The sequence below is a fragment of the Petromyzon marinus genome, chromosome 4 (assembly GCF_048934315.1).
Source record: "Petromyzon marinus isolate PM22_M1 ecotype Great Lakes invasive population chromosome 4, UKy_Petmar_22M1.pri1.0, whole genome shotgun sequence".
NCBI classification, from domain to species: domain Eukaryota; kingdom Metazoa; phylum Chordata; class Hyperoartia; order Petromyzontiformes; family Petromyzontidae; genus Petromyzon; species Petromyzon marinus.
In genome coordinates, this window is record NC_133670.1 from 15,220,256 (window position 1) to 15,244,276 (window position 24,021).

At 36.9% G+C, this 24,021-nt stretch overlaps 1 protein-coding gene across 7 annotated transcripts in view; it reads right to left on the reverse strand.

Moving 5' to 3' along the window:
• Positions 1-670: 670 nt before the first annotated feature.
• The window catches only part of LOC116938640 (acid-sensing ion channel 1-like), a 276,037-nt gene continuing 252,686 nt past the window's right edge, over positions 671-24,021 (reverse strand). For 4 of the 7 annotated variants that reach the window (XM_032946045.2, XM_032946042.2, XM_032946038.2 and 1 more), the window contains 9 exons: positions 20,535-20,685; positions 17,918-18,045; positions 13,953-14,103; positions 11,100-11,156; positions 10,152-10,305; positions 9,285-9,376; positions 8,744-8,823; positions 8,291-8,353; positions 671-7,508 (listed from right to left, as the gene is read on the reverse strand). In XM_032946045.2, the coding sequence (XP_032801936.1) occupies positions 7,401-7,508; positions 8,291-8,353; positions 8,744-8,823; positions 9,285-9,376; positions 10,152-10,305; positions 11,100-11,156; positions 13,953-14,103; positions 17,918-18,045; positions 20,535-20,685 (984 nt within the window). In that variant the 3' untranslated portion in view covers positions 671-7,400. Of the gene's footprint in view, positions 7,509-8,290; positions 8,354-8,743; positions 8,824-9,284; positions 9,377-10,151; positions 10,306-11,099; positions 11,157-13,952; positions 14,104-17,917; positions 18,046-19,766; positions 19,895-20,534; positions 20,686-24,021 lie in introns of all 7 variants that reach the window. The other 3 variants (XM_032946043.2, XM_032946040.2, XM_032946041.2) reach the window with 1 other exon arrangement.

The following is a 24,021-nucleotide window of genomic DNA, read 5'->3' on the forward strand; positions in this document are numbered from 1 at the left end:
TATAACATTTTTGACATGCGTTTTTCTGGATTTTTTTGTTATTCTGTCTCTCACTGTTCAAATGAACCTACCATTAAAAATTATAGACTGATCATTTCTTTGTCAGTGGGCAAACGTACAAAATCAGCAGGGGATCAAATACTTTTTTCCCTCACTGTATATCTTAAATGGATCGACAGATCACGGTTTTCTCAGCTCTTTTGTAGCATGATGACATAAAACCAAATTTCAAAGGAAAACTAAATACAGTAAATAAATTACGCGAGCTATTTCATGAACGCAAACATAACTTTGATTTACTTTTTGACTTAAAGCTTTCGTGACTGCAGTAATTCATATTCTTTGCTACTGGCAGAAATGCCTCTACTGGAAGGAGCTCTAGTGGGTCCCACCAGATGGCATTTGGGCTTACTCTCCCATGCTGATCGGACGTCTTGGAAGAGATCGGAGTTACCCACACTTTACCCCACCGCATGCGACCTGGTGATGGACGAACTGGATTTAAGAAATGTGCACATTGTTTCAACTGCCCGGATTAAAACGAATTGGAAAAGTCTCGTGTGCGAGCCATTATACACCGCGGCAGCATCTGTGCCGAGTTAAATACTTAGATAAAAGCAATGATACTTCGTGACAACAGAGCCAGGTGTGTACAACGACTCAGATAACATTGTATGAATAATGCATTTTATTGTTCCATTTGATATTACATGTATGCAGTGAAACGTGCACGCCCATTTAAACAGCAGAACACAGAGTTGGAGGAGAAAATGTCCTTTTGACAGATGCAAGCTAGTCTGCTACAGATACCACCTGAAGAGGTCTCATCACTACACTTGTACTCAGAGACACGATTGGCACTATCCATAGACAGAGCTGCAAGAGAAATCCTCAACCTTCCCTTGGTGTGTGGCACATTTACATTGTCCCATCAATCTCCCATGGTAGCTCCGTTCTAACGTTTACAATCACACAAGGCAACATTACATTGAAGCTGTATACACTTATTAAACATTAAACAATAATCAGTGTCACGGCCATGATCATAATAAGGCATTTTATACACACAAATCACATGTATACTTTTAAAATATGTTGAAACATCAAAATAACACAATATTAATGTACTTGTTACAGAGGTATACAGTACTAAAAAACTTTAATTTAACACTTTTGTTTTTAAACATCACTCCTGCTCTCACTTTCTCTGCTCCCACCTTCCCACTTTCAAACATGTACATAGTAGCTGTACATTTGCCATCTATTAGCACAGCCAGAGGGATCTACTTAAAAAAAATGAAATACCCCACAGCAGCTCTGACCACGTGACTATTACTGCTGTAGCCCTGTTCTGTACTTGAAGGAGAGGTAAACAAATGAATGAGAGGCGATGAAGCGTAAGAAAAACAACGGTGTGTACGTTCGTACGAGTCACTTTAGATTCGTGTTCTTGTAATCCCGGTGGCGACTGCAGCAGTGCTGTTTTTCTGCAGCTAATTTTGAGGTTACTTGATCGAAATCCCATTCCGAAACTGCTCATAACAGAGCTCATCTGGAAGAAAAAACCCGATGCTGTCCCTCTGTGCGTGTTTGTGTGCACGTGCGCTAGAACTTGGTTATTACTACAGTATTAACATTACTGTGTTGTATTTTTGTAATACGCCACCTCAACTTTGGGTTTAGCAGGAATGGAGGTATAAATCTGACATTGATCAAAATGCACAACTCAACATCATACATAAAGAGGGTAAATCATATTTAATATATGATACAACTGCATTATTGTCAGTTTTTGTGTATTTAATAATGTATTGGCTTCAGAGGGGATGTGAGTTATGCACTTGCAATGACTTGTCCAATGGGTTATTTTTCAATTGTCAATGGTAGGTTGCTAAACCATGCAACTTTGCATAACATCAAAGTTAGATGGAACATCATAAGCATGCGGTATATTTACTGATATTCGCATGACATCGTATAATTAACAATTTTACATGAATAACCCATGCAACGCATTAACATGAAAACCAGTTATATTAAAAAGCATATATCACACTGCATAAAATGTCTCTTTAACCATGTTCTCTTTATCAAAATAAGTATAAAAGCACCCAAGCTACCATATCCATAAATCAATCAATCTTAGAGAGTTTGGCTGAGAATATACAGATATTCAGGGTTGCACTAGATGCCGTAGAGCGGAGATGTAGTGGTTAGCGTATTATGCGAATTCATACCTGTCAACCCATACGGTTTACCCGTATTCTTGTACAGGGAAATTGAGTTTTCAGGTCCATACGGCATAGAGCAGTTTCAATACGGGCAAAAAAACTATTTGTGTTTCTCTATTGTAATGGGACTTTGTAGGATGAACGTTGAGATTTATAAGGGCACGGGGTGACCAATAAGGTCTGAAATGGTCTGTAATAAGGTAGGCACTGATAATGGGTTGACAGGTTTACTAATTACGCAGTGGTTTCCCCTGGCCACGGCCAACATCAGTGGCGAGTGATATATGAACCAGTCTTGGGCACCCCCTTCATCAACCCGTACTGACCAACTTGGTGAAGTAGGGTCCAACAACCGACACGACTGCATGTCTGTGGTGGGGGGCCTTCTTCATCCAGCAGTGGATTGATAAAGGCCTGCATTTTACGATACATATTTCACTCGATGACATTCGCATGACGAGACTTTCATATACATCCATGTAGTTACAGCAGTAGAAGAGAACAAACGCCTTCAATCAATGGATGTGAATCTCTAACACCAATAAGAAATGTTCATAATCATGTGTCATTGCATGCTGTCCGTTTTTTTTGTTGGGAGAAAAAGTAGTTTTCAGTTACACAACAGGTATATGCATTAAATACACGTCAATCCAAAGCAAACATGAATGATCGGAGCTGTTTCTTTGTTTAATTACTGAAGAATGTCAGACAAATCAATCGTATATTCGAGTGTATTGGTTCCAATGTTTTAACTCTGCCACATCGAACAATACGTTGCTCATTAAAAGCTCAAAATGGCACATACCGTGTTAGCTATTGTTTATAGAATGAAGACAAGAAGCTACGATACGAATTATCCCACAGAGTCGATTAATTCATTGCCATATGCATTATTTGCTTCTGTATATTGATATAAATAATACATATCATTGTAAAAAAAACATACTACAGTACAGTATTTTAAAAGCACAATTTCAATGCATTGAAGAATGTAGTCTTCACGTACACCGTATACTGCTGCTAAAGGTTATATTAATATGCAAGTGCAGTTATGTGCTGTACAAGTGTTTTATTGGATTTTACGTAGCGAACATTGTAAGAAGCATTACAAATCATAACCCCACATTTTCACTGAACGAAACGGCAGACTGAATTTAACTCTCGTCAGTATATAATCAGGAATGCTCTCACATTCATATTTGAAATACAATGTATGGTTTTTCATATTTCCAACATTATTTTCATATGAAAGTATATTTTAACCTGAAAGCTATGTGTTCAACTTGAATACGTTTGGACAGATGCTAGATATTTTAAAGTAGCCTTAGAGAAACACAATCAGAAGGGTTATTTTGATTGTTTTGACTCATGTACATGTTTACAACTCGATGATAATTTAGGTATTCAATAATGTGGCAATAAAGTATGAGTAAGGCGCCAAACAAGTATGAACATCAGCGTAAAACAGCTGATGCATTTAAGTAATTCACCATTCCATAGTATCGGCCATTTTTGTGCTTTTACGTCTTCACATGTTTAAGCCAGTGGATATGATGGAAATTTCACTACAAAATTCCAACTTCTCCAAATTGACATTATGAAAATGGTATTGACAATAGCAAATGTACTCGTATTACAACGCAAAAAAATACTAAATAACCACATACAACGAGGATAAATGTCCCTATTTGCAAAAATGTAAGCACATATTGAAGGGTTGAGCAGTTATATCTATGGTACCCTATTTTCATAGTCTTGATACTGGTGAATGTTTTGATATTTGCATTGCCTTTGTGCTGTTCACCTTTTGGCATTCTCTAGTCTAACACCGATTAAATAATACCATAAAGGAGGCTGTCTCTGGTGTAAGCCAATCAGTTTCAAGGACAATGCATAGATTACACTGTGTAACAGAAAAATAATTTTTGTTCCTGGGTCGTAAGTGTTATTTCCTAATTGCTTATGCTTCAAAAGTACAGAAATGGCTATTATTCCCCAGAAACTTTGCTTTTGTGACCAGGACAATGATATTTAGAAATTTACATATTTTCAATGAGAAAACGTGGTGTGCATTTGTGTCTTTCAGTCACATAAAGTCCTGGTCACAAAAGCAGGAACAAAAATTGTGTTACATAGTGTTATAAAAGTACGTTTTTTTGCATGTTTACCACAAGCATGTGGTTAATGCAGACGTAATACCTTGCAATATATATCTATTTGGCATTTGACCATCATAACACCTGTATTATTTCCAGAAAGGATAAAGTCTATTCGTTATTAACAATTCATTGAAGGGTTTTGTGTTATGAAGACGCAAAAGTGTGAAGAAAAAACTTTTTTTATTAAATAATTTTGAGTACCGTAGTCCCTGTGCATCACCTACACTTAAATGAAGTGGAATACTTCGGTAATAAATGCCTAAATTGCTCTCTGTATAATTATACCGTATTGTATTCTCGTAAATCACTAAAAAATGCCACTTAGGACGGTTTGTGTTTGCGTATTTGATTTAAATGAACCCTCTGAGCAATCAAAATAGGTGTCGAGTTGACTGATTTCTGTTTAAGGCTGCAAGATTAATTTAATAGATGCGGGAGGCACCTGCTGAACTAAATTTTGAAAATAGAATAAAATATAGTTTTTTTCCCCCTCCAATGTATACTCCAAAACATGTACCACCTTCTTTCATTGTAAATGTATTGATGCTTTTGTTTGTAATTAAAACATAAATAGCACAAGATATGGAGATAAAGGAATCTTATAATTCCTCTTTTATGTTAAACTTTAAAAATTAAAACGCTTAAAGGCATATATTTGTCACAAAACATAACAATAAGCAATCTTAGGAATATTAAATCCAAACAGTAAATATATAATGTATAGCATAATTTCGGCACAAAAATACAATTATAATGTGTATATCTATGCTCACCGTTACCTAATCTATGAATATTGTATAACATTTCAAATGCTACGTATAAATGACAATACAAGCATGGCTACAAATCAGTTTGGGAAAATAACACAGATACATGCGATATAAATGTCCAGAAAAAAATCTTTACAAGCAACGTTTATTTACCAAAATTAAGTACTCTTTAATTATGAATTTGTATTTTTTTTAATATTAAGCTTAAAAAAACTAACAATTGTTGATGAAAGAAAATGTGTTTTACAAGAACACGTATGCTGTATGTATGGGCCATTATTTGCTGGTGGCATGGTCCGAAAATAAAATGTAAATTACTCACAAAGAAATTGAATAAAATCAAGTCATACCTATTGTGTGCTATCCGTGGTTGAAAGCTCCTGCGGGGAGCTGCAAGAGTTACTGCATTAGCTAAACAATAATGATACAACACATTCATCAATAACTCTGCCCTTAAGAGGGCAAATAATAGCCAACATATTGGGCAATGACTCTTCTACATAACATGAATATCTGCTTGATCTCTCTGCTACGAAGAAGTGCCATTGCCAGAAACGTCGCTTATCATAAAATTATTCCTCTCTACGGCAGTCTTATTGACTTATGTGTTGAGTTTTTGTATTTTTTGTGCACCACTGTCCATGCAGTCCCACAACATGTTTACATTAGTCAGATTGCTACAATGCTATTGGCATGTCATTACCGGTTTGTTTTATTATATATGAAAGCACAAATGGGTAGCACATTTGAAAGAGAAACCCCCAAATTGTCTCATTGTATTTTTAAATGGTGTATAGGATTGTTCACGTGAAGTCTAAAGTTTTATCAGTAAATATGTGCGCCAAAAGTGAACACGTACATTTATATACTTATGTTAACATTTTTTCTCAAACCTTACGTACATAATCATAACCCTGTTATCTGAACAAACATTTTTTTCCGGCTTAATAGTTATTACATACTACTTAAAGAAGTACAGTAGTATAAATCTGTTATTATTGAAAAAGTGCTCATTATACAATGACCAAAAATTATCACTTATGGTTGGATATTTGCCTTAGCACTTATCTATTTTCATATTCGCCCACTGTGTGTTTTGTCATGTGATGAAACAAAAACTGTTAATACCATTACATTCATGTTTGTTCTTTAAACCTAAGCTGAAAATTTCATTACCGCAATTAAAAGTATTATATATATGATTATGTATATTTCAATACAGCAGATTTGATTTATAATAGAGGCTGTTTTGGGTTAGATCGCGTAAATGTATAAATGTGTCGTTAAATCCCGCCACCACCTGACACAGCCAACCAGTAAGGGTTGTCACGTAAACAGAACGTGGCCAATTCGTCACTAGTACAGCACACCGGCGTGTTGGAGAGCCAAGCCACAACATTTACAATCTGAGTACATGGCTTAGCTCTCCAACACACCGGTGTGCTGTATATATTTACACGAATCTAACCCAAAAAAATCTCTATTATGGATGATAGAGATCGTGAAAGCCTACGTGTTAAACAGATTTGATTTACCTTGACTCATAAAAGTACCATAATTAGCTGTTTAAAACAGTGTATTTCAATATTTCATTCACTTAATTAATATTCGTCGCGAAAGCCTACGTGTTAAACTCAATTGATATTGGCCTACCTTACAATAATGATGTGACTGAAGAGGAAATATGTGGCTGGTTAGGCTTTGGCAGTCATGTGTGCAAATGTTTGCAAAAAATCACTTAGGACTATGGATGTATTACTTACGTTCACTCTCAATTATCCGTGGGTGGATTACATGGGTTGCGGATTGGCCATGCTTCAGCTTCCAAAATAAATATGTAAATCTTTACATGGGCTGCTTTAGTTCTTACCGACTTCTCATTCGAGAGGGTCAATGACTCAGTAGCCACGTGATTGCAACATGTCGGCAAATAAACCTATTAATTTAAGGAAGAATAAAAATGGCACAGTTTTCGTCTTTTCCCCCATTGTACCTGGGTAAGCAATTAACTAGTTTCCATTGGCTGAATCACGTACGTTTTGCGTTGCCCGTGTTTTTGTTTTATCCGTGCTACCCCTTCCTTTCCATTACCCTGAATAATCGAGAGTTTATTTTACAAAACTCTGTACCTAGTGGAACGGATTTTTTAAAATTGTTTGTTGTGTTTCCTCATCTTATTGGAGATCGCTAACTCAACCACTAAATGTTTGTAAATACATGTAGGAGATTAATATAAGCCATTAGCACGCAAAATCCTCAAACGTCCCTCTGACGGTGTGATGAGGTAGAATGCTACTGTTGAAGTGCACGTCTTGTGAGTGGTGACTCCGGAGGGTCTCGCACGGTGTCTACAACACAGCAGAGGGGAACACAACACGAGTTCTGTTGTCACCACGGATTCACTTCAGCTGCCACACCAATTCTAGTATACTTTGCGCAATGGCTATGGCTCCTCGACAACGTGCCTATTCCAGTCTACCAGTGATCCAGAAAATAGTTCTGCACCGGCACACCAGATCCAGTCTACTCTCTCCTGATTGCTGTGACTACTCGTCACGACTCTACGCCAGTCTACCAGTGATCCAGAAAATAGTGAGTGAAATATTAAAGCCTTGGATGTCACACCAGATGCTAAGAGAGAGCAAAAATAATGTACACAGGATGTGGTAGCAAAAGAATAGATTTATATTTGAAAAAGAGAAACCAGAATAGGATATGAAATTAAGAGCAATTCTCTAACAAAAATATCTAAAATGCCATACTTAAAGCGCACCATTAATCAACATGTACTTTTATTTTCATAAAGGTGCAAAATAAACTTTATCCCATGACAAATTATAACCTTAATACGTATGTATCAATTATCACATCTTACACAGGATATATAGTAAATCTTGGTTTAAACATTTTCACAATGTTTAGCATTATTTACATGCAACATATTTAACAAAATACTACACAATGTCAACCAAACACAAGGGAATGTATGATGGTCATATTTTTTACATCATTAAAATAATAACTGTCATGGGTTACCATGTTGAAGAAAGAAATGGCATGCATGATACGTAGATGACTAAATACCAACATCATACAGATGTATTTTATTAATTGTGCAGCTAAGACTTACCATATTTTCACTTCTTTTCTTGTTGTGTTTCTTGCGGCACTTGCAAACCTTGTCCTTTAATACCTAGTTAACAAACAAGCATCGCGAATATAATTATAATCCTGTATTATTTAATTTACAGTGCTGTCCAAAATCATTACACTTATAATTTAGAACCTTAAAAATATAATTAAACGTTCAATGTGAATGCAATGACCCTCAATAAGGGAAAAAAGAAACAACTGCAAACGTTGTGAATTGTATGGAGTTAGGCATTAAATAAAACAATAAAATAGCAGAAATGTGTTTGCAAGAACAATGACACTTGATGTAACGATGAACATAACAAAATAATTTTCATAAATAAAAAAAATCTACCTTAAGGACTATGAGTACCGCATTTAATATAAACGTTATATACAATGAGATTAAAGTTACGTGACAATAAATAAATGTACGTTATGTTCATATCACCTCATAAAGGTAGTCAAATATTTCCAGAATGGTCAAGATGCTTGCTCCAATGAACAGACCCATTTGACCACCGATGTCGCCTGCATCCAACACACATCAGGCTCAATGCATTGCACTGTAGAGCTTTTACGAGCAACGAGTATCACTCTTGGGTACATTTACTTATTTGCACTGCAAGGTCCCAGCCAGCTGTGCTTAAATACGTTTGAAAAAAACTATAAATATTAAAACGCAATAGTCTCTGCGCGTCATTTATGAATGACAGATGTCCATTATAATTTTGTATCCTGGCTTTACGTGTAAACGTGAAATCATTAAGGAGGTTGGTTATGCATGTGTAGCTCCCTGCGAAAAGTATAAAGCTGACACAAGATAACGTTTCAGAATATATATTTCTTGCAATTGTTTTTTGTTCAGTTTTCTTTTTCCCCTGAATAAAAACTTGGAAGCAAACAGTGACCAATGTATTTACACATTCGAATCATGTGTGCTTGGCAAAAAGTCACCCACATGTGAATAAATGAATTGCATAATCCCTTACCTAGGAGGCCAGCAACTTCGTACGCTTTCTTCTGCTCAATCGTTTCATAGTTGAGAGCCTCGAAAAATATGTCAAGAACCAACACATTCTCCCTGCGTGATGGAATAAAAAAAACACACAAAAATATGTCAAGAACCAACACCTTCTCCCTGCGTGATGGAATAAAAAAAACACACATGTTTTTTTTTTATATATAGGACATTTCTTACGTGAGCCAAACATTTATTCGCTATTTATATGCATCTTCCGTATAACATTACGCTAGAAAGGATTGTGGTCGGTGATGGAGTAGAATGACAGTGACATCCAATGAAGAGAATTTAGCCCACTAGGGCATCCACTGTGGGGTTGTGAGTGATTAAATCAGCTCATCTGCGGGCACGAGATGGATTGTAACATGGCAGTGGATTGATCACGGCTGATGGTAATATGCATTGTGGGGGTATTTTTTTTTCTTGTTCAGTTTACAAAAACAAAATCCCTAACCCCACCCAAACACCAACCTGCAATGACGAGCACGGTGAAGTATAGTGAAAACAACCCATGACCGACACGTTATGGCAGTACATTAACACGGTGCTAAGTATTTTGGTAAATATACGGCCAGTGTGTCAATCCACTTCTGGATGAGGGCCTCCCTATGCCGTGCATGCAGGAAGGGTTCATTGAACATACTTCTGCATGCTACTCAGCGTGGGTTGATGAAGGTGGGGGTGAAAGTACAGAACAATGGATGTTTTACTTCGCTGCTCTCTGTTACCCCAAAAAGCCTACTACACCTGTTTTGTGATTGGTGGTAACTCATCAAAGCACTATCTAGGCTCAAGCCCTAATTGGTTCACATTCTGGGTAAGTTGATCATCTCACCGGATGTAATCTTCGGTCTTGTTATACTTCTTGGCGAGATACTTTGCCGAAGCCTTGCTTGGGATTTTCACCATGGAGAGCTCCTTTCCGTAGCGTGTGGTGTTGCATGGTGTGTCGCAGACACAGTAGTTGTTGTCCTTCTCCACTAGAAAGTCTATGAGGATATTCAGTCGAAAGCACAAAGCTGAGAACACGGAAAGCGGACAGCCTTTGTACGTACTTAAAAAAATAATTTCTCAATGATTTCTATGAAACAAAATTGTTAATGTGTTAGGACACCTTTGTAATTGAATATTATAATATGACATTGATTATAAGACATTAAATATTGTTACAATGTAATTAACGGGCATTTGTTATACAGATTCATTTACAGTACTTTCTTATCAAGAGGTGATTTAATATAATTAATGTATTGGCTCGTTATCTTATAGATGAGAGTGTTAAAAGATTGAACAAGTTAATTGAGATTGGTGGGAGAAATGTGGAGGCTTTGAAATAAATAAAAAATTCTCAATTTTTCCGTATTGTTTTGCATGGGATGTCATTATACACATCACCCTGGATATTATTTTTGACATTTCAAACCAACCGATCTCCTGATTATAAATCATGTTTTATTGATGAAAGTGTAAATCTACGGCGAATTCACTGCATTTCCGGTGACACTGGACAAAACCAGGAAATATCACGGCAATGATCAGTGATGCCCTTTCCCAGTGCGGTAACAAAGTAATTTGTTATGATTTAACACTGACAGCGGTACCCTTCTCAACAAAAAGCGTTCAAGCATCATCAAAATCCGCAAAGAGCAGCACACAATCTCAAACACTCGGCGGGGGGGGGGGGGTGAAACAGGTCAGACTGTTTCAAAAAGGGATGCTGCATGACCAAAACAGTGGAACACGAGGAGAGAACTCTCTCGCTGCATCAGAGCAAGATGCTTACCCAAGGCTGGGTCTGCACACTCTTTGTACTGCTCCGGTGTGCAGTATGGTGCATCGCCTGCACGATTTGACCAACAACACACATGATAAACTCCAGTCAAGAAGAGGCACCCTTTCACATCAATGCAGGTACAGCCTTGTTTTAAATGTAATTTATTTCTGGAAGGTAAATACAATCTCATAAAAGATAGATGGAAATTATGTTATGTTTCTTTTTTACATAAACTAAAATACATTTTAATAAATTAACAGTGGGGACAAATGATCTAAAAAAAACCTTCAAATAAATAGTAGCAAAAATAACAATTAGGGTGTTCAAGGCATACTTGTTATCGTGTGATAATATATTTCCCTGTAATTGTATATGACTTTGAAGAGGCTAAACATGAGAAGACATTCGAAACATCGATCAAATTTTTAAATAAAATAATAAAGCACCAGAATAATTAACATGTCTGCATACATTTACATGGTAAATCGAACGATCTAATCAAACGCTTATGTGTTTGTAATCTTACATACGTGATTATGTTGCAAACACGAACACGTTTGGTTGACTAGCTTCAAGGCCACTTTAAGGACAGTGATACATTTTCCGTTCAGACATTTAATAAAATCAACCGCGAATTTGTGGCCACATAAAATTAAGTGAAGTCAATCAATACTCTAAACCCAAAGTAATTTTACGTTTCCATCCCACGTCATGGTTTTTATGCTTCGCAGACACAGCCGTCCTTTTATATTTCTTATTTCAAACATTCTCCAACATTTAATTAACCAGTGTTTTTCATTTTTCGATTTAAAGCTTTCGTGACTGCAAGGATTCATCTTCTTGGTTCTTTCGGTAAAGTCACGTAGAATGAGAATACAACAATAGAACAAAATAAGACAATTCAAATTCTCACGACGTTTCGGCCACAACACAAGTAGCCTTCTTCAGGTGAAGGAACAGAACTGTCGGGACGACATTGAAGCGCTGTCGTCCCGACAGTTCTGGTCCTTCACCTGAAGAAGGCTACTTGTGTTGTGGCCGAAACGTCGTGAGAATTTGTATTGTCTTATTTTGTTTTATTGTTTTATTCTCATTCTACGTGACTTTACCGAAAGAACCAAGAACAGTGTTTTTCATGTGAAAGACCCTTTCACGACCACCTTCAATTTTAACTGTGTTCAGTGAATATGCAATTTTATTTGGTACAATACCAAAGTAATGTACTGCACTATTCAGGATACTATTGACAGCTTACACTTGATACATGAACACACAATTTGGACGTCTGAATGTTTTAAGAATATGCTCTTAAAAGCTGCACTCGTTTCCTGTTAAGCTTGTTTAGAAGACTTAAAGGAAATTGATCAGAGGAGGGAAAAAAACACTATCTGCTAAATAATGACGGTATCCTTCGTAAACTCTGGACTTTGGCTAAGCAACAATTCAACATTTCAATGTGGAAACAACAGTTCCAAGAGCACAGTCTTGAATTGAAATGCTCTGATTGGAGTACTTGGTATAAATGTTCTTTTTTCTTAACACGGTCATGAATTCCACTACAGTACAAGCACATAAATGGCCTTTACATCATAATTTCTGACTGGAAAACACTTTCGGAGTTATAATGTTTAACTGCTTACATAAGCAACCTATGCAACCCTGCAAGCATGCATCTGCATAACATGCTATTTAATATCAAGAATATTGCTTCATTATTGTGTATATTTTTTGGAGTAATTTAGAAAGAAAGAAATATTGAGCAAAATTGATGTTCCTATTGATGGATTTTCTCCTGTCTTCGCATTGTAGAATGTCTACTATTTTCTCTGGGCTGTAAACAGGAGAAGAGGGCTGTCACATTCTTGCTTGTGCACGTGGGAAGGAACCTACTTTAGATGTTTGTTCCACTATGCCAATAATGGTCACTATGACACATTACCACCAGTGATAACAGCCTTCTGCATTCACAAGCATTTTAGCTACCTCATACGGTACTACAATTGTTTAATCATTATTATAGATATCATACATTAAAATTTCAATACACTGTATATGGATGGCTCGCATAATCATTCTCCAAAGAATCAAAGTTAGCAGCAAACTATTTTCATGAATATAATTTATAACAAGAAATGAACCTGCACCTTTTGGTGTACTGATATTTCAAGATATATGATTCAATGCACAAACCCACACTTAGCAGGTGCCAAGTGTTGTAGTGCGTGCTGCCGATTAAGGATTGTTGGAAGGATATATGTATACGCTGGCTGCCATGTGAAACCATCTATGTAATTAGATTAAGCGAAGCATACAGGTCCACCAAGAGTTGTAGTTTGGTGCAAGCCAAGTAATTTTGTATTTTGAAAAAAAAAAACAAATCTTGTGTCCTGGCAACCATAAGAATAAATGTATGTACCAGTAGTATTTCTAACTTAAAAATACATTCATTAATTTTTAATGTTAGATCTAGAGGTGTACATTTTAGAATGTACCAGCAGATATCAAAATAGTTATTTCTGTTTCATAAAGGCAATGCACCATCTGGCCCTTATATGGGAAATTCCACACCTGTAAGAGGCAAACAGCACAGTTTGAAGAAAACTATCGTTCGAGAAATACATACACAATTTTGCTTGGAGTGATCAAGCACCAACGCACTTGTGCGTAAAATCAACAAGCACACAACAGTTCCAGCACGTTGGAGCTGGAAAGCAGGCGGTACAACCCAAACAGACATCGGAGAGCTAGACACAGCACAACCCCAAACATATAGAGCATGTAGTTGTACGGACAAAGTGGGATTTTTGTTTTAACACACAGCGCGTTTCCCTTAATTAGCAAACAATAACGCGCGTGGCAGACCTGGCATGTGCACCATGCGGCAGTTGCAGTTCTCGACCACGTAACGCGTCTCGCAGTCGATGCGGCAAGCCGTGATGCTGTAGGTGTCGAAGAAGTCTGAATTGATGGGGTCAGCCTTGCAGTCGCCCCATGGGGACGGCAAGTAGATGAGCTGAGGAGAACACGTCACGGAAGAAAGTGGCTGAGACGGGTTTTTGTCTCCCCTACGTGAACAAAATATTCAAAGTTCAGCTTCACAAATTTATTTGCTTTGTTTGAATAAGGGAAGAAAAAAATACATACACATGGTTCGGATTTACGATCGTACCATTTGTATGCTGTATGTTGCACACACACTCATATGAAGCAATTACATGAAAATCAGTGTTACATCCACAAAAAACGTGCATGCAAATTATAAAAAAACATGATGCTTACCACTGTCATATGACAGGCTATGTTATGGCATGATATTTGTTGCTGTGTTGGATTTTATATCTCTGTTCGATTTTCCGTTATTGAAAAAAGTGTAATAGTATATCTTCAATTATTAAATAACGTATTTAATGTATCCTCAATCATCGACAACATGGAATGAAGATGTATTAAACACGTTTAATTATCAAACATATATTTGCTGCATTTCAATGTTGTCAGTTTTCTACTGCTTGTGCTGATATTCTATAAGTTCAATTCTGGTTGGATAGTGTGCGAGATAGATTGCTCTGGTCTGGCAAACCACGTGCAGCTAAATATCGTATGCTCTTCGTTGTACTGATTGATGAGTTATAAAGGTTTGAAATCCAGTAATGTACTTAAAAAATGTATTCATTACATCCTCAATTATCAACATAGTATATACCTTATTTAATGTTGCCGATAATATACACTAAATACATTGTGGAAAATCAAACAAAAACTCAAACAGCAACAATAATGCCATACCATGTTCATTCCAATACCATTTGCTAAACAACGTGAATAAACGTATACATTAGGATTCAGGTGAAAAAAAATACATGAATGCAGTAGAAGCTGGATATCAGTGCAAAGGGAAACTTTTATACAAGCACACTGGCCTTACTCTCACGGGGTGTGTTTATATCCAGCTACTGCTTGCTGTACCATCATTCGTGATTAATGATAATCAATTGGACTGTACATTGATTTTCGGGTCAGATCGCGTGAGTAGAATGTGTGTCGTAAAACCCTCCTCTGCCCAACACAGCCAATTCATAGCGTCCCATGAACAAACATGCCAACATAATTTATTATGGGCTAAAGGTAATATAATTGACGTGGATTCATGAGGCTTACGGTATCACCTCCTTCTCTATTTAAAGCCCAAAACTGGAGGATGCAGTTGATCATCAATTAAAAAAGCCGAATAATCACATTATTTAAAATAGCTTATTTTTGCACATTCGTGCATAACATTGTTTTTTCAGGTATTGTGTGTGTATATATACTATTTGAGTGTTTTAAACCTCATGGGACCTCCTTTGCCAGTACCAAAATATAAAAATAGGTTTTTCCATTTTCTGACAGAAAAAAGGGGAAAACTATTCTTATGTTTTAAACCTGTTTACGATACGAACTTTCCATAAATAAACATACAAATAGGCAAAAATAAATGTCCTACTGTGAAAAGTTAACCGTCATCCTATTTCGTCATACTTTGATACTGGTAAAAAGGTCCCATTTTGTCTGCATAGGGTGATGTATTTACTACGATGCTCTTGTTTCAACAACTATGTGTTTGACGATCGCCAGACTGATGTAGTATTTAGACCAGTACTGCGGCTAACTGAATTCTACCCACTTTTCGCCGGCTCGAACTGCATATTTTGTTTTTTTATTACTAAAGTTATTAGTCGCGAAAAATCGATATACGTGCAGTGTTTTCATTAAGTTGTTGTATGTATCGTGTAATTTGACACTGAAATCAAGCATAGCTACTTTTTTTGTCATGCACATGGTGCCGGATCGGCCCAAAACCCCAGATAATGTTGGAAGCCGAATAATCGCGTGCCGGATAATCGATGATCAACTGTATTTCCACAATTCTGGTAACTCCCTGATGATGCTGGTTGTTACTATCCGCAAAACGTGGTACCCAATTGTTCAATGGTGTGTGATTGCTCTCCAACATACCGGTGTGCTGAAGCAGTAATACACTGAGACGATTGTTCACGTGACAACTTTATTAAATATCTGTCTCTGGTGGAGGTGGGCTTATGACACACATTTTGCTTACACGATCTGACAAAAAAATCTATAATGAATCGTAAAATTGGTTGCAAAAGCCTATGTGTTATCGGGACCATACTTACTTTAAATATCTGTAAAATATTTGTTACCGCATTCAAAATCAAACATGCATCAGCCTGTAAAAATGCCACTGGCGGGTTTTCAAGCACGGATCGTGGTAGGGTGCTCAGTCAGGGAAGGTTTTTCTGGAATTTACCTCAATGTTTTGCAAAATATGATTAACTTTTTATTTTACTCCAAAGATCAGGAGTCTCAGAAAATTATTTTTTTACACAACCCACCAACCATTATCTGTAGTGGTGGTCCACATCTGAAATTTATATTTTAAAAATCTGCTTTGTTCTATGATGAATTATGCATAATATTTCATAGAAAACTGTGCATTATGTATATAGCATGCATTTATCACATCTATCATTACATTTACATAATCGAGGATGAAATACACATCACTTGATGAAAAACATGTCTCGATTTAAAGCTTTCGTGACTGCAAGGATTCATCTTCTTTGGTTCTTTCGGTAAAGTCACGTAGAATGAGAATAAAATAATAAATTGACAGTCTGGTCCCCTTCACCTGATGAAGGCCGCTTGTGTTGTGGCCGAAACGTCGTGAGAATATTATTGTGTTATTTTATTTTATCAATTTATTATTTTATTCTCATTCTACGTGACTTTACCGAAAGAACCAAAGAAGAAAAACATGTCATTGCTTGCTTTGGGTTTGAGTACAGTTAGCTTTGCTTGAGTGCAGTTATTTAAATTTACACTCGCTGAATAAGGACAGCATTATGGAAATTATGTGAACAGCAGTTTTCCCTAATTTGTAGTTGAGTATGAAAATGGTTGCCTTTAAAAGACCTCATGTGGTGATGCGTCCCGCACCTGAATTTCTATGAGCAAAATCCTTTCTATGTAACACATTTGGTGATTACAAATTGAAAAAAAAGATTACAATTTGAGATTATGTATGTTTACTCTATGGCACAATTCTGCATGACAAATATGAACATACTCTAATCTATTATACAGGAAACGTTCAACAGAAATAATTTGTACAATCTAATTTGGTTTAACACGTAGGCTTTCGCGACCAATATTATTCATAATAAAGGTTTTTGGGTTAGATCGCGTTTATTTATAAATGTGTCGTAACCCTCCACCACCCGACACGGCCAATCAGCAAAGAAAAGTGTCACGTTGACAAAAGACAAATAATTCACTACTTCAGCCCACCGGTGTGTTGAAGAATTAATCCACATTTACAGTTTGAGTACGACGTTTCGCTGGTAAATACTTCCAGCATCATCGGGCAATTCGCCAGAATGGTAAAGCCCTCGCTTGCTCCCGGTTTTATATAGAGCAGAAGAGTGACGTCATCACTTAACTCATCAGGTGCAGTGATTAGAGGCGGAGGGGGGGGTAATGTAATTATATAATCGATTAGTAATCAGTCATTGGTTATGATTAGTAATGAGTTGTAGATTAGTAATTCTTTCAATCAAAATGTAATGTGTATTATTTAATAATACGCTTCCAGGCCGCACTGAGCCGGTAGCTGTCATACAAATTGCATGAGGCTGGGCCAGCACTGATTGCCTCAGTAACATGCATTGTCAGCATGCCAATAAGCATTTTGAAACAAACAAACAAAAAGCACACTGAAGCATGCAGGGAAGCAAGAGATGCAGGCAGCAAGTCCCGGCTGACTCTACCCGCTGTTCTTGAGTGGAAACAAAAGTCTGGAAGCCGGGAGCAACTCCAAATCCAAGCTCGTGAATGAAGGGCGGCTCACTCTGACTGTGAATCTGCACCCTAACACCGGCCTCGAACGAGGTTTCGTCTTGTCATGTGGACACAGTGAGATGAGGTGAAACAGGACCGAAAAGAAACCAAACAAAGTTGCGGCATTATCAATCCCACACTGACCATTTACAACAGATGTTACATACTTAAAACACATCTATATTATAACCTTCACTGTATTCTTAGCTCTTTCGGTGAAGTCACGTTGAAGGGAAACAATAAATTAATAAAAAATATATAAAACAATAAAATTCTCACGACGTTTCGACCATAACACAAACGGTCGTCATCAGGTGTGAAAACCAACGGCAAGAAACATTTTAAAGTAGTGGCGGTTTGTATTTATTTATTTTTAAACGGTGTTTGTATTTATTTAAAAAAACGTTAGCACCACGGATAGCGATTTGACAGTTTATTTAGAAGGACGAGTCCATCTATGTTCTGAAAAGAGGAGGGGGGAGACGAAACATTAATGGATGCTGTCTGAAAGCCACCGTAAGCGTGAACAATCAATTAAGACCTGAAATGGTTTATCAAATCCTTCCGATGATTGCTAAGCCAGAATCCATCTTCTCGGTTGAAATTGTCTCTGTGCTTGTATATGTGGATAGCCTCATGAACGAATCTCTCATGGTAGCCAGATGGCTTACAAATAACCTCTGTCTTGGAGAAGTCAATGTCATGTGAGCCTACTGAATTATAACAGTGATCTGCCACGGCCGAGGTGTTGGTCCTACCGTGTTTAAAGTATGCTTTGTGTTCACGTGGCAGATCACTGTTATAATTCAGTAGGCTCACATGACATTGACTTCTCCAAGACAGAGGTTATTTGTAAGCCATCTGGCTACCATGAGAGATTCGTTAATGAGGCTATCCAAGAGAAGATGGATTCTGGCTTAGCAATCATTGGAAGGATTTGATAAACCATTTCAGGTCTTGATTGTTCACGCTTACGGTGGCTTTCAGACAGCATACATTAATTTTTCGTCTCCCCCCTCCTCTTTTCAGAACATAGATGGACTCGTCCTTCTAAACAAACTGCCAAATAGCTGTCCGTGGTGCTGACGGTTTTAAAAAAAATACAAACACCGTTTAAAAATAAATACGGACAGCCACTTCTTTCAAATGTTTCTTGCCATTGGTTTTCACACCTGATGATGACAGTTTGTGTTATGGTCGAAACGTCGTGAGAATTTTATTGTTTACATATATTTTATTATTTTAGTGTTTCCCTTCAACGTGACTTTACCGAAAGAGCTAAGAATATGAATTACTGTAGTCACGAAAGCTTTAAATCAAAATTTAACCTTCACTGTAATTACGTGTTCTTTTACTTCATAGCTTTTTACCTTTCCCTAGCCTAAATGTGCCTTACTCTGCAGGTTAGTCAGTAAGGATATTTATTGACTAAAAAAAATACAATTTGGTGGTAGAACGTCTGTAGCTGCAACAATTTTTTAAATGGTCAGTGCTGATTGACTTTAAACTGCGATTACATAGTAAAAGAGACCTCAGTTTAATGGTTGAATAATTTTAAAAATATATATAAAAATATTACACTGCTACAAAATGTAAATTATTTTACGTAAATTCCTTTAAAACATCTATATCGTATTTTGCAGAAAGAAACCTCCAATAAGGCAAACATCTGTGGAGGCTACGTTTAATTATTTCATGAGTAGTCAGTATTTACTTCCTCCATCACTGAGGGCTCTTTTCTCGATTTCAATTTTATTATAATTTTTTTTGTCAAGATACCCGCTGTTCCTGACAGGAAACAAAAGTCTGAAATCCGGGTGCCACACCAAAGCCCAGCTGGTGCACGAACGGAGGCTCGTCTTGGCTATGTATCTGTACTTTAACACCTGCTTCCAAGGAGATCTCATCTGAAAGTAAACGGTAAAGGGGTGTTTCCAGCTGACAAGCAGCACAGAGTCACTAAGTGTGGAGACTGTGAATAATGCTAAAACGAGTGGTTAAAACAAGTGAAGGAAAGCGCATCATCCATAGTAATGTGACAGCAGAGAATTCACAATGGTATAAAAAGCTATGCAGGTGTATAGACAGTTCCGTTTGTCGGGCTAATGTGAATAATAATTAATTGGAATGTGTTTCCAAATTTTAATATTTGTTATTTATTTTTAAATAACTAAAGTAAACAATGTTTGTTAGGAGAGACATCAATACAATTTAGCTTACAATAAAATGTTACTTCGAAAATATGCAACTGCCTCTTAAAGCAGTGGATGAGAAGAGCTCTCAGTGCAGAAGATAGTGCATGTGGAGGTTGGAGGGAATACAGAGTTCAGTTATATGGGAAGAATTTGAAAGCTCATAATCAAATATATAAGATCTCGAAAATTGATTGGCTTTACTGAGTACTTTCCAATTTGTGAACTAATTTAAAGCACTTAATTACCAAAAACAATTCAAGTAATTAATCCCATGAATCGTCCCCTCTTCCTGCCTCCTGCCACTCAACGCCTGTCCGGCATGATGCCCCCCTTCGTCTCGGAGCCATCTCACCGGTCTCGCCCCACACGGGCAGATACTCGTCCTGCTGAATGTCCAGCATCATCTCCAGGCCGTTCCCCGTGCCGCCCTTCAGCGTCGTGAGCAGCGGTCGCCCACCCTTGCCCGAGTTGAACATGTAGCACTTGCCATAGCGCGTGAACACCTTGCGAGAGGGAAAATAACAGGTTAGGCGCCAATGATGTGAGTTCCGCTCATTGGAAAACATGGCTGCAAAAAGAGAGAATGTACACTGCAGAACACGAAGGATAACTTAAGAAGCCATTCGTTGCAAGTTTACTGTCCATTTAGTAACCCTTACTCTTTGGTTATTTCGGTAAAGTCACGTAGGTCCATCATCTGCAGATCATGCTTTCCCACCTGATGATGGACGCTTGTGTTGCGCCCGAAACGTCGTGATTCGTTTTATTTTATACCTACGTGACTTTACCGAAAGAACCAAAGAGTATGGATTCCTGCAGCCACGAAAGCTTCAAATCAGGATTAGTAACCCTTGTTTTACATTTCTGACTTTAGTTTGCATAAATGGTCTTGGCTTACATTGTAATCACGGTTGTTTATTTTGTCACAGCGCTGTTGCAGGAATTATTTTGGCACGCCAAATCCATCTCGACTTATTTTGTCAACATTTTTTTGAAAACGTGTTCATAAGATTATAGAATATTGGGTAAAATAACATAGGATTATTTTGGATCGGCATACCCTGTACATCCATATCAGTATATATATGGCTATCAACAGCAATTAACATTACATTTAAATCATTCACCTCACGAACCTACTTTTAAACATTACTGGGATAAATAATGTGTAAATATTGTGTAATCCTATTATTGTATGTTGAACTTCGATCGCACCGTATGTAGCCAACCCGTGGTTATCGGAGGTGCGATTGACGGACAACAATAATAGCAATTGTTATTGTTTTATCGTGCAAATATCATGAATACAATTTCATTTGTTGATTTGCCGGTGTCGGGGGGGGGGATATAAGCTCCCTCAGGTAATGTATTACCATTGAATCTCAACAAGTGTATTTGTTATGCAACGTAACGAATATAAAGCATAAAAAATAATATGTAAAAAATAATAAATACCCAGGTGAGAAAAAATATGCAAATAATGTGCTGCATCATAAGTCTCCAAAAAATAAATATGTTCTATCATTTTTAGTTCACAATGTGTTTTGTGAACTAAAACGGACAACAATAATAGCAATTGTTATTGTTTTATCGTGCAAATATCATGAATACAATTTCATTTGTTGATTTGCCGGTGTCGGGGGGGGGGATATAAGCTCCCTCAGGTAATGTATTACCATTGAATCTCAACAAGTGTATTTGTTATGCAACATAACGAATATAAAGCATAAAAAATTATATGTAAAAAATAATAAATACCCAGGTGAGAAAAAATATGCAAATAATGTGCTGCATCATAAGTCTCCAAAAAATAAATATGTTCTATCATTTTTAGTTCACAATGTGTCCTGCAGTTGTTTATATCTGCCCTCAATATTTACCTCGCGTTCTGTATCTGTTAAAAAAAAAATAATTCAGTGCACTGGATGCTGAAGATCACTTTTAAACATTGCAAAATTTGTTCGTGCTAAATTTGTGTTGCTTACTTAGCAATATTTAAATGTATTGGGTTTTTCCAAGATGTATCAAAATTAACGAATCAAAACTATCAGAATTAAAACTGCACACACACACGTCAGTCACTCCACTAGAAATCTAATACTATGAAAATATTTTCTTTCCAAAATATACCGAACCAGAAAATATTTTTAGATTCTTTCGATTTAAAGCTTTCGTGACTGCAGGGATTCATCTTCTTGGTTCTTTCGGTAAAGTCACGTAGAAGGGAAATAATAAAATAATAAAACCTAAAACATAATAAAATAAAAAAAATATAAAAAAAATCTTATTTTATTATGTATTATTTTTATTATTTTATTTCCATTCTACGTGACTTTACCGAAAGAACCAAGAAGATTTTGAGATTCGTTTGAGTTTTTATCATCAAGCTGCAATTTCCAAGATTCTATAATTCATTAAATACACCACAGTAGTTAGACATATTTATTTTTTATTAAATCAAAGTTATGAATTAGAACATTCTTTTTGAGTGCTCAATCCTTCATAAACACATAGGCATTGCATAATACACTGTAGATGTCTATATTGTCGACTGTTTTGTAACTTCCACTTTTCTTTTAGACATGATGAATGCTTTCCAATCGGAGGCACTACTGCATTTTTTCAACCCGACTTTATTAGATTACAGGATCAAAGTGATTTATCCCGGTTTGTTGAGTGTCTTTGGGAAATCAAAGACCTTCAACGAACACCAGCGTTGTTCATAAAAATCACATACACTGCATCACATCGCGTTGGGGTGGAGTGGTGGCACACCGCGCTGTGAACCCAGAGTTCGATTTACAGCGATGACTAACATCAGTGACGAGTGATAACTGAACTTGTTCGAGACACCCTTCACTAAACCACATTGACCAGCGTTGTGAAGTATGGTCAAACAACCCACATGACTGTTAAGAGCATAGGGAGGTCTTCAATGAATACTGGGTTGACAAAAAGCTGTAAATTAACATAGCATCAGTTGACAAAATACAAGATCAATGAGGCCCACTCACATGCTTGTCATGTTTGACCATGCAATTTCCCACATTTCGGTAGGCCGGTAAGGCCAACAACTAAACAATAGCTATACATACACATTTTGGAAGCCTTTATCTAAACTGGCTCTGAGAGCTCATATTACGATGACTATACATATATATGTATATAAAACCATGTTTCTTGTCAACCGGCTGGGCATTTACACGTAACTTTTCTCCTCAACTCGCTACACCAAACCTTGTTTTATTTAACTCATGAGAAAAAAAGTGCAATGTCTTTTGAATAAGTCTGTGGGAGAAAAAAAGTTGTCGTGCATAATCTCATTTGCAAAATTCACATCCATTCAAAAGTGAAAAATGTGTTATGCTTTGCACATAATTTGATAAATGTAAGTATTGCCATTAAGGGCCGTCCATAAATGACGTCACGCGATTTTGGACGATTTTTGACCCCCTCCCCTGGTCACACGGCGTCACAAAAGTCAGACCCCCCCCTCAAGTATGACGTCACAAAGCTCTACCCCCCCACCCCAAAATAAAACATGCTTCAAATCGCTTTAAACTATTGTCATTGTAGTGCGTATTGTGCCGCTGCACTCTGCTGTTGTAGGATAAAACATGTATTAAGAAGTCTATTTAATTAAGTAGAACGTGTTGGCTATATTTATTTAAAGTTGCGCCTTTTGATGTGACGTCACATTTCTCACCCCCCCCCCAGGTGCGTGACGTCATTTATGAACCTGGCTTTGGCCATTACTCAGAATACAGCGCTTACTCAGAATACAGCGCTTACATTTTAGAAAATGGTACAGTATTAAAGTAAAAGTATCTTCTCTGATA